Raw genomic sequence first — 16,191 nt, 5'->3', positions numbered from 1 at the left:
TAGTTCTTCACCGCTTTCTGCCATAAGAGTGGTGTCATCTCCATATCTGAGGTTATTGATATTTCTCCTGGCAATCTTGATTCCAGCTTGTGCTTCATCCAGCTCAGTATTTCTCATGATGTACTCTGCATATAAGTTAAATAAGCAAGGTGACAATATACTGCCTTGACGTACTCCTTTCCCTACTTGGAACCAGTCTATTGTTCCATGTCCAGTTCTAACAGTTGCTTTCTGACCTGCATACATATTTCTCAAGAGGCAGGTCAGATGGTCTGGTATTCCCATCTCTTTAAGAATTTTCCACAGTTTGTGTGATCCATACAGTCAAAGGCTTTGGCATAGTCAATAAATCAGAAATAGATGTTTTTCTAGAACTCTTTCGCTTTTTTGATAATCCAGCAGATATTGGCAATTTGATCTCTGGTTCCTCTGCCTTTCCTAAATCCAGCTTGAACATCTGGAAGTTCATGATTCACATACTGTTGAAGCGTGGCTTGGAAAATTTTGAGCATTATTTTATTAGTGTGTAAGATGAGTGCAAATGTGTGGTAGTTTGAACATTCTTTGGCATTGCCTTTCTTTGAGATTGGAATGAAAACTGACCTTTTCCAGTCCTGTGGCCACTGCTGAGTTTTCCAAATTTGTTGACATATTGAGTGCAGCACTTTAACAGCATCATCTTTTAGGATTTGAAATAGCTCAGCTGGAATTCCATTACCTCCACTAGCTGTGTTCATAGTGATGCTTCCTAAGGCCCACTTGACTTCACATTCCAGGATGTCTGACTCTAGGTGAGTGATTACACCATCGTGATTATCTGGGTGATGAAGATTTTTTTCGTACAGTTCTTCTGTGTATTCTTGCCACCTCTTCTTAATATCTTCTGCTTCTGTTAGGTCCATACCATTTCTGTCCTTTATTGTGCCCATCTTTGCATGAAATGTTCCCTTGGTATCTCTAATTTTCTTGAAGAGATCTCTAATCTTTCCCATTCTATTGTTTTCCTCTATTTCTTTGCATTGATCTTGAGGAAGGCTTTCTTATCTCTCCTTGCTATTCTTTGGAACTCTGCTTTCAAATGGGTATGTCTTTCCTTTTCTCCTTTGCTTTTCACAGCTATTTGTAAGGCCTCCTCAGACAGCCATTCTGCTTTTTTTGCATTTCTTTTTCTTGGAGATGGTCTTGATCCCTGTCTCCTGTACAATGTCACGAACCTCCATCCATAGTTCATCAGGCATTCTGTCTATCAGATCTAATCCCTTGAATCTATTTCTTACTTCCATTGTATAAATCATAAGGGATTTGATTTAGGCCATTCCTGAATGGTCTAGTGGTTTTCCCTACTTTCTTCAATTCAAGTCTGAATTTGGCAATAAGGAGTTCATGATATGAGCCAGAGTCCGCTCCCGGTCTTGTTTTTGCTGACTGTATAGAACTTCTCCATCTTTTGCTGCAAAGAATATAATCAATCTGATTTTGGTATTGACCATCTGGTGATGTCCACGTGTAGAGTCTTCTCTTGTGCTGTTGGAAGGGGGTGTTTGCTATGACCAGTGCATTCTCTTGGCAGAACTCTATTAGCCTTTCCTTTACGTTTGTTTAAGTCCTAGTTTTACATGCATTGGCCAGCTTCTTGGGAAAGTTAACTGAATTCACGTCTCTAAAATGAAAATGATTGTCTAACTCAGAGAGCTAATGTGGGAATTAAAAATGAAAAAAAAAAAATACAGGAAGGAATCCATGCAGAGTACTTGGTGCAGAGGCTGATGCTTGTTAGTAGCTGTGACTATGGTTATTATTAACTTTTTCAGAGCCTGCCAAGCATCTCAGATGAAATGCAGGAAATATTAGGTTGATATTTGATTATGAACTTTTTGTTTGCAACAATTCAAGTTCATTTTTTAAAGTCACAGAAGGAGTTGAGTGTGTTTTCATTACAACCACTTCAGCAAATTAATGCTTAGGCTCTAAGCACAATTTTTTTTTAGAGAATACAAAGACATGCTTTTCCAAACTCATATATGGGAAATCAAAGTCAAGTGATATTCTGATTTCCAAAGGATGGCTGCAGAAAAATCCAGAGAGAGGGAAGAGCCTTGCTTTACTGTCTCTCAGCCCCTGTCTGCCACTAGTCCCCACCATCTGTACAGGGTCTAATTAATTTCTGGTTATTGGACTGGCCTTTGTGAGGCAGAGACAGATTTAGGTTGACAATCAAAATAATAACCGTTACTGAAACTACTGATAGTTTTATTGCCGCTGCAAATGTGTAAAACCCCTCATCTTGGTATCATATTAGACAGTCTGAGATGTTTATACATAAATGACAGCCACTCAATGCATTTCCATCTGGGGAATCAGATACTAATCTTTAAGGAGAAAACATAAGTGTTTTTGCAAAGGCATACTAGCAAATGACAGAATAACAAAACCGAAGAGATCTCACTTTTGGCAGCCTGATGGGGGGAGGATACTGTGGGGTTTTTATTTCCTGTCTTTACATAGCCCTGCTGGCTGCAGCTTGTCCTCTGACTCTCCGTTCTGCTGTCAGGGGTCCCTGCCAGTAGAGGAAGAATGAAGTCGTCCAGAGGGGTCTGGGTGGCCGTAGCTACCATCTTGCCTTTGTCACCCTGTGGCAGGCACTCTGCTCAGCACTGACCATATGTTTGCCTTTATACCCTGTAGGAACCCTGTGAAAGGGGTTACACTGCTGCTGCTTCGCAAGCAAGGATACTTAAATGTCAAGCATGATATTAACATGTCCCAAATCCACAGTGCTGAGAAGTACCAAAGCTAGAAATCACATCCAGTTTTGTGTGTGGACATGTGTGTACAAATCTTGTGATCCTGACACCAGGATGCATTACCTTCTCTGTTCAGTGAACGTTTAGTGTTTCACAAACACCCAGCCCAGCTTCCTTAAAAGCAATGCCTGATGTAACACAGCAATGCCTGATGTAACACAAGCAATGCCTGATGTAACACAAGCAATGCCTGATGTAACACAAGCAATGCCTGATGTAGCGATAGTGGCCTTTCCCACACTCATGGCCCACCCAAAATATATCTGCCGCTTAGATGGACATTTCCTGTGCATCCTGAGATCTTCCTCCTTCCTTCATTCTGTGGGCGTTCTCTGGCTATAGGAAAATGCTCAGCCCACCTGCAGGGTAGACCAGAAGTGCTAGGGACATAAAGTCTCTAGGAGCATCTTTCAACCAGTGATGGGCTGGCATTAATGGGGAAACAGCCCAGGATACTTCTCATGTTCCACTATGTTCAATACAGTCTCTCAGAAGCTCCCAAGCAGAACTGAGTCCCAGTTAGTACACAAAGCAATAACCTCCTAATAAACACTTGCTTTTTCTGGCTTCCCATGGATAACCAAATAGACATTTCCTCTGGACCAGCCACTCAGTAGAGAAATTACTGATTGTCCACTGTTAATCAAAAATTATAAACTATAGTACAAGTAAGTCTGGACCCTGCCCTCTTGGATTTTGCAAACACATGCACCATGGAGGCTTGGCCACGGTGAGGCACGCAGCAGTTGGAAGGTAGCTGCAAAAATCCAGGAGAGAAAGGATGGTGGCTTGGTTCAGGTCGCTGGGCAGTGGGTGATGAGAAGTAATTGAATTTAGATGTTTTTTGAAAGTGATGCTAAGAGGTTTTGCTGACAGGTCAAGTGTAGATGAAAGAGAAAGGAAAGTTGAGGATGCTGAGTCCTCCCCACCCCTTGAGCAATTGGAAGAATGGAGTTGTTGTTAACTTAGATGGGAAGACGACAGAAAGAGGCAGGTAATAGGAGTTGAGCTTTTGACATGTATGTCTGAAATGCCTATTAGCCATCCAAGTGAGAGCATAGAGCTGAGAGCTGGAATGTAAGCTGGAGCCCAGGAGAAAGGCCAGGGATGAAGATATCAAATTTGGGAGTCAGAGGCATGTAGGTTGGAGGGTAGATGAGATTATGGAGTGGGTCTCTGATTTCAAGGCAAGTACAGTCTAGTGGAGGAGACAGTCATTACTGAATCACACACATAACTTCTCGTAGACCGTGATGAAGTCTGGGAAAGGCAGTTGCACTGACTGTCTTCTGGAGTCCTGAAAGATACAACAGACCGTGTCCTAAAGCATTTAGAAGGAGGTGGCATTCTATACAAAAGAACAAGCTATACATTCAGAAAACCACTTAAAGCACAGATTAACCATGAGAGATGATCTTAGCAAAGAAGGTGGGGGCAGTCGTGGAGGACATTCACTGGCAAAAGGAAGAGCTTGGACTTATCCTGTGGGCCTTGGGGAGCCATTGAAGTGGGTAGTCGACAGAATTGGGGATATTCCACAGGGCTGGGCACTCTAGAGGTTGAAAGGGCAAGAGTTAAAGGCTACAAGGGCAGTCAGTAGAGAGGAAGAGATGGATAGCAAGACGTTCAAGGAGAAACACAGTTTGACAACAGGTACAAAAATGTTCAATAAGCATAAGATTTGATCAGCATTACCACTTCCAAGAGAAGGGCCGAGAAGAGGTATATATGGGAGACGCAGGGCATACATAGGAGAGTGGTCACTGAAACTCTGTTTACAACGGGAAATGCTGAGTAGCAACATAAAGGTCCATCAATAAAAGACTGATGAAAGAAACTGTGATGCATCCACACAATAGAATGTTCTTCAGCGATTAAAAGGAATGATGTATATCTGAATTCATTGGCATAAAAGGAACACACAATTTACTGTCAAGTAAAAGAGGCTGTGAAACAGAATTTATCATTTAACCCCATTTATCAAAATGCTAACTTTAAAATATGGTTTGTGTATATACGTCTAGGGAGACCTTTGAAATTCTGTTCATCAAAATGTCAAGGATGGTTTTCCTTAGATGATAGGATGGCTGGTGTGTTGTTAGTTTATTTATTTTATTTAGAGGGAGGGAATTTTTCTTCCTATCTTTCTGGATGACATGAATTTTCTGCCACAAGCTTGTAACAGTTTGAACAAAAGACAATATGAATTTTCTAAAGGAAGTCAGACAGGGCCAGGTAAACATGGCCCCAGGCCCGCAGTGTGAGCAGGTGTTAATGTGGGTCAGCCGACCTCTTCATTCGGCCTCTGGGATGCTCCCTGAGGGACCTTCAGGCTGAGGTATGGGGGAGGAACATCTAGGGTAGCGTGCTCAGATGGCCTGCTGACCTTCTCCCCTCTTCCAGGGTCTTCCTGAGAGCTATCAACAAATTTGCAGAAACCATGAACCAGAAGTTCCTGGAAAACACGAACTTTGAGTTCCAGGTGAGTGTAAGGCACTGGGCGTGCCTCAGACTGTCCTGGCAGGGCTGTTCCAGTGACATGGCTGATGGCCTGTCAGACACATCCTGGAACACTTGGGAGCTATGCCTGTGCCTCGGGGGCTTTCCACAGAGTAGTGGGGGCTTGGGGAGGGAGGGAAGTACTTAGAGTTTGGAACCCAGTCCTTGATTAAATAGTCATCAACTGAGGAACATATGCAAACGTGACTGTATAATGTATCTTGTGCTAAAGAAGAGACTTGCATTCATTCATTGCCAGAGTGGGTGCTACCTTTTAAAAATTTATCACTTTTTTTTTTCACTCTTTTATTCACCAGTACCTAGAAAAGCAGCCATTCTTAGATACTGAAAGATGAAACTCTGTGACTTTCTGATACCTGCAGAAATCACTGTTAGCTCGCAGACAAGACCTGGGACCTCTGTGAGATTCAGAGGTCCTGGGCAGACAGAGTGACACATCTGCTCAAGGCCCAGGCAAGAAGAACCAGCTCTTCAAAGCCTTGTGGACGAGTCCAGGTTGCTATTTCTAGCTTGAGGTGTGAGAGAGAAGGTCCTTAAAAGGGAATTCCCCCCTCCAGGGAAGCCCCCGATCCCCAGGATCTCTTGCAGCACAAGCTTAGGGAACAGCCAGCAAACTGGGGCAATGGCTTTTTCTGGCAGCTAGTCTGAGGTGTTCAGTTCCTGTCTGGGCTGTGACCCACCGAGCAACCTCAGGCAAGGCCTGGACTGCATCCGTGTCTCAGCGGACTCTTCTGTAACATGCTCACAAGGCCTCCCCTTGCTACTTTGAAGGGGTTTTTCCAGAATGGAAACGTGTACTTGCTTGGGAAATTCACCTGTTTAGGAGGTCCCAGCAGTTCCTGATCAAACCCTTCTCCTCCAGGAGGCCTCCCCCACCTAATCCTCTCCGAAGGTCCCCCAACAGCCCCGTGGTCACTATGCATCACCCCTCAGCCTGCTGTAGTCTCTCCATAATGCTTGGTGCTGCTTTCTCATTTGCCTACATGCCCGTTCTCTTTCTTTCCTCTGGTAGAAGGTCAGTTTGGGAGTTTGAAGCCCCAAAGACTCTATGCTCTGTGTCTGGCACATAGTAGATCTCCCTGGGGAAGTGAATATTCCCTGAATATTCATTAGAAACACTGATGCTAAAGCTGAAGCTCCAATACTTTGGCCACCTGATGTGAAGAGCCAACTCATTGGAAAAGACTCCAAGGCTGGGAAAGATTGAAGGCAGGAGGAGAGGGGGTGACAGAGGGTGAGATGGTTGGATGGCATCACTGACTCAATGGACATGAGTTTGAGCAGACCCCAAGAGATAGTGAAGGACAGGGAAGCCTGGCGTGCTGCAGTCCATGGGATCACAAAGAGTCGGACACAACCGATTGACTGAACAGCAACAACTGGGGAGCTGACGCTTGGGCTGAGGTCTGTGAGATCCACTCTGCTAGGCAGCACCAGCCAATAAATACTTAATAAATGTTATCTTTGAATAATATTATCCTCATAGCTCAGTCGGTAAAGAATCTGCCTGCAGTTCAGGAGACCTGGGTTTGATCCCTGGGTCAGGAAGATTCCCTGGAGAATGAAATGACAGCCCACTCCAGTATTCTTGCCTAGAGAATCCCATGGACAGAGGAGCCTAGCAGGCTACAGTTCATGAGGTCTCAAGAGTCAGACACGACTTAGCGATGAAACCACCACCACAGTATCTCTGAATACGATTCTCTCCCACTGCTTTGCATTTAAATCAGGCAACTGAACTAGAATGATAATGATGATAAAAAGAACAGCTGCCATTTTCTGACAGCGTTGTACATGCAGGATCTCACAAGAAGCGCTTTCTGCCTTATCTTTCTCAGTCCTTAACGACTGCCCTAGAAGGTAGTCACCATGGCTGTGATTTTCTCTGCTGGGGGTATGTGGGCACTGAGACTCCCAGGTGATGAGCAGACAGCCTGAAGTCACACAGCATGACAGTGCAGAGGTGGCCTGAACACACAGCAGTGGCTGGCACCGGAGCCTGCAGATCACGGCGGCCACAGGCTAGCATTGGAGCTTCACCCCCACACTGGGTTGATTGCTTGGCAGGGGCTGGGTGAGAGGTATAAATCTTTGACATGGAAACAAAACATGTCACTTCGGCTGTTTGAATCCGGAGAAGTGTTTGATTCCCTTCCAAATGTGTCCCAGATGCCTGCAGGCTCCAGTGACGAGCATGTGATCCGGGAAGTGAATCAGGCCATAGCTTTTCTGAAGGGGCAGCTTGGAACAGCATGCCTAGGGGCAGCAGCAAGGCCGCGTTTGTGCCATAAAACTGGTGGCTGCTTTGCTCATCTCTTTCCATGGGCATTGGCAATGGCAGCCCCAGACCGGGTCTCCTGACTCTGGCTCTCCTCCACGGTCTTAAGGGGCTACTTTCCAAGGGAAGCTCAGATTCATGCCATTCTTTTAGGTTTTCTCCAGTTTTCCTGAAAGGAAATCTGCATCTAAAAGTTGCCCAGAGAAGTGGGGGTTTCATACATGGAAGGTTTGAACTTAAGAGCTCTGTGACTTTAGGCAAATTACTGAATCTCTCTGTGCCTCACTGTCCTCCACATCAAATGATGACACTAATGGTGGCTGTGTTACTGGGTTGCTGAGAGGACTGAGTGAATTAATTCATGCAAAATACCTAGAACAATGCCAGGAACGTGGTGGCTATTCAATAAGTATTAACTCAGTATAGTTACGATAATTATCACTTCGATGATGATCGTGGTGATGGCGATCATGCTCCTAGACACGTCAGGTCTGGAACCCCTGTGTCAGTCCTCGGCAAACGGGACCGTGGTCACTGCAACACCGCCGGGGACCGTCACACCTGCAAGATTTGTAAAATGGAAAGTGGCCATAATTACAAAAGGAAATAATTCTCTTTTCCTAATGAGACTTCCATAGATATTTATTGGGAAGCACTCAAGAAGAGGATCATTCTTCAACCTTATCTTTGTTCTACCTTCACCCCACTCATGTGAGAATGGATTTGTTCTCTGTACCCTGCCTGGAACACGCCTTGTTTCCTTCTTACAGTTTCATTAATTATGCATTTAATATCAGCAGGAACAGCAGCCATCACTAAGTACTGCTGGCTTGGGCAGCTGCTGTCCAGAGGAGGGGCAAGTACAATGAGATTATCCTGAGTATCTTTTCCAGAACTGTGGTTTTGTGATTCAAAGGGCACAAAGGCAGGAAGCTCTGTGGGTGCCATTCTGTAGGTGACAAGACCTGGGAATTACAATAATGACATTTCCTGCTTGGGGCTAAAAAAATTTGCATTCCCAGGCATATTCAAGATACTGGGCCTTGACATTCACATCTCTTTGCCTGGTCAAGGAAGGTCAAGAGAGGATTTCCAGTTTAACTCAGTGAGAATTTTTGTTTAAGAGCAATTTTCATGAGTCCAGACTATTATAATATGCTTGGAGAAATTCAGAAGCAAAGCAGAACATTGCTCTGCCCTCGAGGACCTTGGAGTCTCAATAGCAGACTATAAATCCATCTTCTAGCATCCAACCTTTTCAAGAAGATGACTAACTTTTGTTAGGCATTGATTTAGGGCATTTTGACCCTTATCACAACCCTCTTAGGTTGGGAAATATCCATTTTACTGGTGAGTAAACTGAACTTCAGAGAAGTGATTGTTTTTCCTATTAAAGGTCATCTAACTGTTAAGTGGGGCTGCTGGAATTCAACCCCAGGCCTGTCTTTTCACTCTTCTGTACTACCTCTCAGAAACAGGGTGCCTTTTGGACCTCAGAGACAGCTCTAGGCAGTTCCAGAGACACTGTCGGTTCCTGTTAGCTCTTCCTGGCCCTGGGGTAGAGATCTCGACAGTGATTGTCTGTGGAGTTAGCCTCTAGATGTTGAAAACTGACTGGCCCAGGAATCAGTGGACCAGATGTGCTCTTTGGCTCCAGGTAAATTTTTCCATCTTGTGCGGGTATCTGCTTGCTACTAAGACCATTCTCTCCACTTGGGAAGCTCTAATTGGCTCTGCCTTCATTAATTCCAGCCTTGGTCTTGCGGCATCTCTGGATCAGCTTCCAGGCAGCAAATGTGTTGGGATCATTTTTGAACCTGTACTGGAGACCCTGTGAAATGAAAACCTTCCAGAATATCCCCAGCCGTTGTGGAAGACTGAGGGCAGGCGTGGTCTCTGTAATGGGCAATGTAGCCAGAGCACAGGGTCGCAAAGAGTCGGACACGACTGAGCGACTGAACTGAACTGAACTGAACCAGAGATGCAAAAAATGTGAGGGGAGGAGCGCAGTGCAGCACTCACTGGGGCCCTGAAGAGGCCCGTAGCCTCCCCACAGGGAGGTCATGGCAGGACACCTCTTCCAGGCAGGAGGATGGCCACATGCGTGGCGACAGCTTCTGTGGCCCTGCGTGCTTCGCTTGAGGGCCACAGACAACCTCTAGCTGATGCTCCCAAGCTGAATCTGTAATTGGAAACTTTCACTCCCAGAATCAATGGCATCTTCAGAATGGCCGTGGCACCTGAGTCTTTCCACCCCAGGGGAGGCACACTGACTGCACATTAGCAACCCTGGGTATTGGGCCTTTATTTTTTAAATTAAGAATTTGGGGTAAATAATAATTCAAGGCCATTTAGAAAGAATCTTATAGGATCAAAAATTCTTGATGTCTCTGCTGTAAAGATATCTGATGAACCAGTGGATGAACTTCAACCAGTAACAAAGGCTAACGGGATATCAAGAAAGAAGAAGAAAAGCAATTTCAGCAGAAGAGCAGAGTGGGTCAAGACTAGACCTTCTGGAGACGCATACTCTTGGATTCAAATGCCAACCTCACTGTTTCATAACTATGTAACCTTGGGCCAGTTATTCAGCCTCTTGGCCTCAATCTCCTGCTCTCTAAAAATGGGGAGAACCATAATACAGATAGCATAGGTTCTGGGGAGGGTTTAACAAAGACATATGCAAAAGTGCTGGGCTTATTGATGAACGCATTCAATAAATATCTCCTGAGCATATGCTGGGTTAGACATAATCTTAGACACTGGATGTACAGCAGAAGATAGAGATGAGGTTCTTGCTTGCATGATGCTTGTATCTGGTAGAGGAGACAAAATAAATGATTGGGTTAGCCAAAAGTTTCGTTCATGTCTTTCTGTACCATGGTGAACCCAAATGAACTTTCTGGCCAACCCAATAGTTCTGCTTAAGATATGTCCTGAATCCTGTGAACAGACTGTAATGAGGGTCAGTCTACTATACTCCAAGAGAGCTGGGAAGACTTCTCCAGGAAGTGATTTTTGAACTGAGATCACAAAACTGGGTAGTAGTTTGCATGCTTGCTGAGTCACTTCAGTCGTGTCTGATCCTGTGCAACCCTGTGTACTGTAGCCCACCAGGCTCCTCTGTCCATGGGGATTCTCCAGGCAGGAATACTGGAGTGGGTTGCCATGCCCTCCTCCAGGGGATCTTCCCAACCTAGGGATCGGACCCATTTCTCTTACATCTCCTGCATTGGCAGTCAGGTTCTTTAGCTCTAGCACCATCTGGGATGCCCTAACTATCCCCCTTTAGACACTGTGGAAAGAGAGAGTTAGGGTCTTTTGCCCATGACAAGGGAGCTGGTAGCTGGATTGGAATTCTGGAAGGCAACCTGATAGTATCTATGAAAACAAACAACAAAGACAACGAACAAACAATAACAAAATCTGCATAGACCCTGGGCCTTAGCGGTTCCACCTCTAAGAACATATACTACAAAACGTCTCTCATGCATAAAGATGTGTAAACAAGTATGTTGATTACAGCATGGATGCTAAAGAAGAAGCAAGTTGGAGTCAAGCTAAATGTCTGTAAATAGGAAATTGGTTAAAATTGCAGTGCATTCTTAAAGCAGCAGACCATGCAGCAATAAAAGAGAATGAAGCAGATCTGTATGCGCTAATGTGGAAACATCTGCAAGTAATATTGATGACAGAAAAAAGCCAAGTAGAGCAGACTATTAAAAAAAGATGTCTATACATATGTTTGTTTATACACAAAAATTTCTGGAAGTATAGCTGGTAAATTGTTAACAATATTTTCTTCTGGGGAATTAGACTAGGGCCCAAGGTAGGGTGGAAAATAACTTTTACTGTTTAACCTTTCAACCATTTAATTTTTTTACTATGTGCGTATTACACTTATAATTTTTGAGAGTTAATTAAAATAGCCAGGTTCTAATTACACCCAATAGCAGTATGACTGGGTGGTTGTTTAATTTATCTGGATCTCACTGTTAACATCTGTGAATAGAATTGGATCAGATGACCTATAAATTTATCCCAGCTTTAACCTTGTATTGTCCTGTGGTTCAAAATATGAAATTCTCAATCAGAAATCACCTTACTTCTTCCCCAGGGAAAAGGAACCCGTGTGTTTTGCCAAAGACTCTGTGGCTTCTCTGAGCCATCCAGCTGGGCTGTTAATAAAATGCCACCAGGCGGCTTGGGGCAGGGAGGAAAGAAAAACCTGAAATCTTCTGAAACAACTGGAGAATCTCTCTAACAAAATGGTGATCAATCAATAAATATTTTCTGGAGCACTATATTCAAGCCATTGTGCTGAATTTGGCGTTAAGGATACAAGTAAGAAGGAGGCAGGACCCTTGGTACTGGTGGACCTGACAGTGGAGCCAGGACCATGGCCAACACCGGTGTTGCATCGACTGGGTGCCTGCGGGTGTCTCCCAGCACATGCTGTTTCATCCAGCACTTATAACCACTTCTTATGGTAGTTACCATGATTTTTTCCATTTTATAAGTAAGAAAAATGAGGCTCAGAAAGGTCCAGTAACTAGCCAACAGCAGCTCAGCCAGTAAGAGAGACTGGTATTCGTCCCCTAGTCGTGAGATGCTGATGGCACATGCTCTGAACCACTGGACCATCATGTCGTGGGAAGTGAGCGGAGCCCAAGTTCGGGTGCGGAGCAGTGAATGAATCCCCGTCTGTGGTTGCACCTACTCACACTACTCAAATCTGGAAGGGCTGAGCAGGCCTGATGAGTTCTGCCCTCTGGGAAGGCCTCGTGAAGATGGTGGGTCTTGAGCTGGGCTTTGATGAAAGGATGAGACGTGGCTGCTGCAAGTGTGAGAAGCACCATGGACAGTGCCATGGGGACCGAGATGCTCCTGTTGTACCTGTGAGTCTGAGCAGACCAGCTCCGCCCCCTCCCTGGAATAGGCAGTTTGCTGCGGGAGAAAACATTGGAAATTGCCTGGAATGCCAGATTAGTCCCTTTGGCTCTGACTCTTCAGGAGCAAGAATCAGGAAGGTTCAGGGAGGAGGTGTCACGAGTGTCCAGCTGAGTCTAGTCGCTGCCACTGCTCACTCTCAGGCCCTCCATGGAGCCGCTGGCCAGGACAGCCTCCCCTCAGTCCCAGGGTCAGCCCCACGGGGCCTCACGGGCAGAACTGGACGGGGGCTGTGGGTGAAACACTCGGGGGCACCATTACTTCTTTTTTTCTTTTGAATATCTTATTTTGTATTGAGGTGTAGCTGATTAACAATGTTATGATAACTTCAGATGAACAGTGAAGGGACTCAGCCATACATATACATGTATCCAGGCTCCCCAGTGGGTCAGCAGTAAAGAATCTGCCTGCAATGCAGGAGCTACAGGAGTCATGGGTTCAATCCCTGGATTGGGAAGAACTCTGGAGGAGGGCATGGCAACCCACTCCAGTATTCTTGCCTGGAGAATCCCATGGGCAGAGGAGCCTGGTGGGCTACAGTCCATAGGGTACAGCTGAGGTGACTTAGCATGCACGCCTGCATACATGTATCCATTCTCCCCCAAACCTCCCTCCCATCCAGGCCGAGGGGCATAATTTCTGATCGACTGAGAAAAAGAAGCACTGGACCTATGGTCTTGTGATTCACAAAGATCTTCAAGGAGGGAAGTCAGAAGAAAATCAAGTGCAATCCTAAGTAGGTATACAAGAGAACCAAAAACATACGTCCACAAAAAATTCATATGTAGATGTTCATAGCAGCATTATCCATAAAAGCCAAAGCTTAAGCTTAAGTGCAATTGCTCAGTCATGCCCGACTCTTTGCGACCCTACAGACTGTAGCCCGCCGGGCTCCTCTGTCCATGGAACTCTCTAGGCAAGAATACTGAAGTGGGCTGCCATTTCCTTCTCCAGGGGATCTTCCCAACCCAGGGATCAAACCTGCGTGTGTCCCACATTGCAGGCAGACTCTACCCTCTGAGACACCAGGGAAGCCCTAAAAAATTTGCAATACCGTGCACTACTGTGCACTATACAGTCCATGGAATTCTCCAGCCCAGAATACTGCAGTGGGTAGCCTTTCCCTTTTCCAGGGGATCTTCCCAACCCAGGGATTGAACCTAGGTCTCCTACATTGCAGGCGGATTCTTTACCAGCTGAGCCACAGGGAAAGCCTGAGAATACTAGAGTAGGTAGCTGATCCCTTCTCCAAGGGATCTTCTTGACCCCAGGAATCAAACCGGGGTCTCCTGCATTGCACGCAGATTCTTTACCAACTGAGCTATCAGGGAAGCCCTAAAAGCGAAAAGGTGGAAATAAACCAAATGTCTATATTGGACAAACAAAATGTAGTTTATTTGTATATATTGATACCCAGAATAGTATCCAGCAATAAACATAAATGAAGTACTGATACCTGTGACAATGTGGATGAACCCACATATTTTATGACTCTGTTTCTCTGAAATGTCAGAAGAGGCAGATCCACAGCGACTGAAGTAGCTTTGTGGTTGCCGGGGGCGGAGGAGGATGGAACAATGGCAGTGATTGCTAATGGGTGGAAGGTTTCTTTGGGGGGGTCATGAAAATGTTCTAAAATAAAATAGTAGTGATGATTTACTACCTATGAGTATGGTAAAACCCACTGAATGGTATACTTTTAAAAGTTAATGTTATGATATGTGAATTATATCTCAATTGAAAAAAAGAAGAAAATCAGGAAAAGGGTGACATAAAGGGTGACGGACTAAGTCAGGTAGAATAGAGGCTTAGTAAGAAGTTTCATTAGATTTGACATGTTGAGGTGTTCTCAAACATGTTAGATGTGAGATTTCTGGAATTTTTCTCAAAAGCAATACCAATTCAGCTCACTTTGTTATACATCTACTTCCTGTTGTATCCTGATTACTCTTTTGAAATCCCCTAAATTCAGGAACTTCTCACCCTAAAAAATAACCCATTCCATGTCCTATGACCAGGTTTTCCCTTTCCTTGGCTCATAGTTTCATATCTTGGTCTTAAATAGGACGAGATATGAGCTCTGGGCTTGAGCAAACAAAGCAACACATTGTCAGAACTTGCAAGTCATGGGGTCACCAGGAGGAAGGGCATTTGGAGTGACTGAGAGACAGCCTGACCTTCGCTGTGTTTGGAAGAAAGGTTACTATGGAAACAGAGAGCTTGAGATCTGATTCTCAGAGTGATGGGCCGCCTTTGGAAGACTCTGAGGAAGGGAGGGACAGGATCTGGTCCTTCTGGGCTCTGTGTGCTGAGTTGATTTTATTGGGGCCACAAGCCAGGGGGTCACTTCACTGCACCCTGGAAAGACTTGATCTTCTGGACTCTGAGAAATAACGTTTCAAGTAAAAGAAAGAAAGCTATTCCCTCAACAGAGTATAAGCTGCACGAGGGCAGGAAGTGCTATCTGTGTAACCATTGCCCTAGCCCCACATGATGATACCCGGCCCGTTGAAGGTGTTCTGTAAATATGTGTCAATATAGTCTCTGCTAAAGGCAGACCACAGCGTGTAGAAAGAGACCTGAGTATCAATCAGGAGTGAAAAAGTAAAGTGAAAGTGTTAGTCGCTCAGTCATGTCCAACTCTTTGTGACTCCATGGACTGTAGCCCTCCAGGCTCCTCTGTCCGTGGAATTCTCCAGGCAAGAATACTGGAGTGGATAGCCACTCCCCTCTCCAGGGGAGGTCTTCCCAGCCTAGGGATTGAAGGTGGGTCTCCTGCATTGCAAGCGGATTCTTTACTATCTGAGCCACCAGGGAGGCCCCATCAATCAGTAAGCCTGGCTTTTAATCCCAACTCTGCTGTATGTATAACAAGCCGTGTGAACTTAGGCAAAATACTTCACCCCTCTAAACCTTGCTCTTCTCATCTGTAAAATGAGTCTAATAACGGCTGCCAAGTTTTGAGAGATGGAAGGAGGGGTATGTGGGAAAGCATCTGACCCATGGTAAAACAAAGGGCTTGTTTTGCTTTTCTCTGAAACAGGAGACACAAATCCATGTGAAAGTAACAGCAGTAAGGACATTACCAAAGGTATAGCTGCTTTTCACTTAGTCTTGGCCATTGGAAACCTCCAATGAACATCTTTGAGTGAAGGATGACAGCCTCATTGGCAGGTGATTTCTCCAGCTGGTGTTACCCCTCCTCTTGCTAGTCAATGTTTAGAGGATGCTGGACATGAATGGGCTTCATCCATCAAAGCTGTTCCCCACCTGCTCCTTTCAGGGCCATGACATCTTGTAATAATTGCCCTTGAGCACCAAAGGCACCGGGGTTGTACTATTATTTGCTTTGGTACCAAAGAAGTCACCAGAATAATGAAAAGAATAACAAGGCTAACCACAGCTTTGGAGCTCTTACTGAGATCCACAGCCTTTAACCACATCATCTTTACCACAGTCCTCTGCAGTGGGTACAGAGGTAATCGCCCCCTTTGCAGATGGGCTCACTGAGGCTCGACGATACCTTGGTTTGAGTCTCGATCTCTCAGTTCTGTAGCTGGCATCAGCGTCACTGTCACTGCTGCTACTCTCTGGAGCACTTTCCCTCTGCTGCACACTTTGCTGGACCTATTTCACCAT

The 16,191-nt window shown here is 45.1% G+C and overlaps 1 protein-coding gene across 17 annotated transcripts in view; it reads left to right on the top strand.

Moving 5' to 3' along the window:
* The window catches only part of DOCK2 (dedicator of cytokinesis 2), a 477,583-nt gene that overhangs the window by 383,244 nt on the left and 78,148 nt on the right, over positions 1–16,191 (top strand). For all 17 annotated transcript variants that reach the window (XM_081520659.1, XM_081520666.1, XM_081520650.1 and 14 more), the window contains one exon: positions 5,208–5,286. In XM_081520659.1, coding sequence (XP_081376785.1) covers positions 5,208–5,286 — 79 coding nt within the window. The remainder of the gene's footprint in view (positions 1–5,207; positions 5,287–16,191) is intronic.

The sequence above is a fragment of the Giraffa tippelskirchi genome, chromosome 8 (assembly GCF_054371585.1).
Source record: "Giraffa tippelskirchi isolate mGirTip1 chromosome 8, T2T-mGirTip1v1.2.pri, whole genome shotgun sequence".
In the NCBI taxonomy this organism is placed as follows: Eukaryota; Metazoa; Chordata; class Mammalia; order Artiodactyla; family Giraffidae; genus Giraffa; species Giraffa tippelskirchi.
The sequence above is the reverse complement of the archived record's forward strand: the minus strand, read 5'-3'. Positions and strand labels throughout refer to the sequence as shown.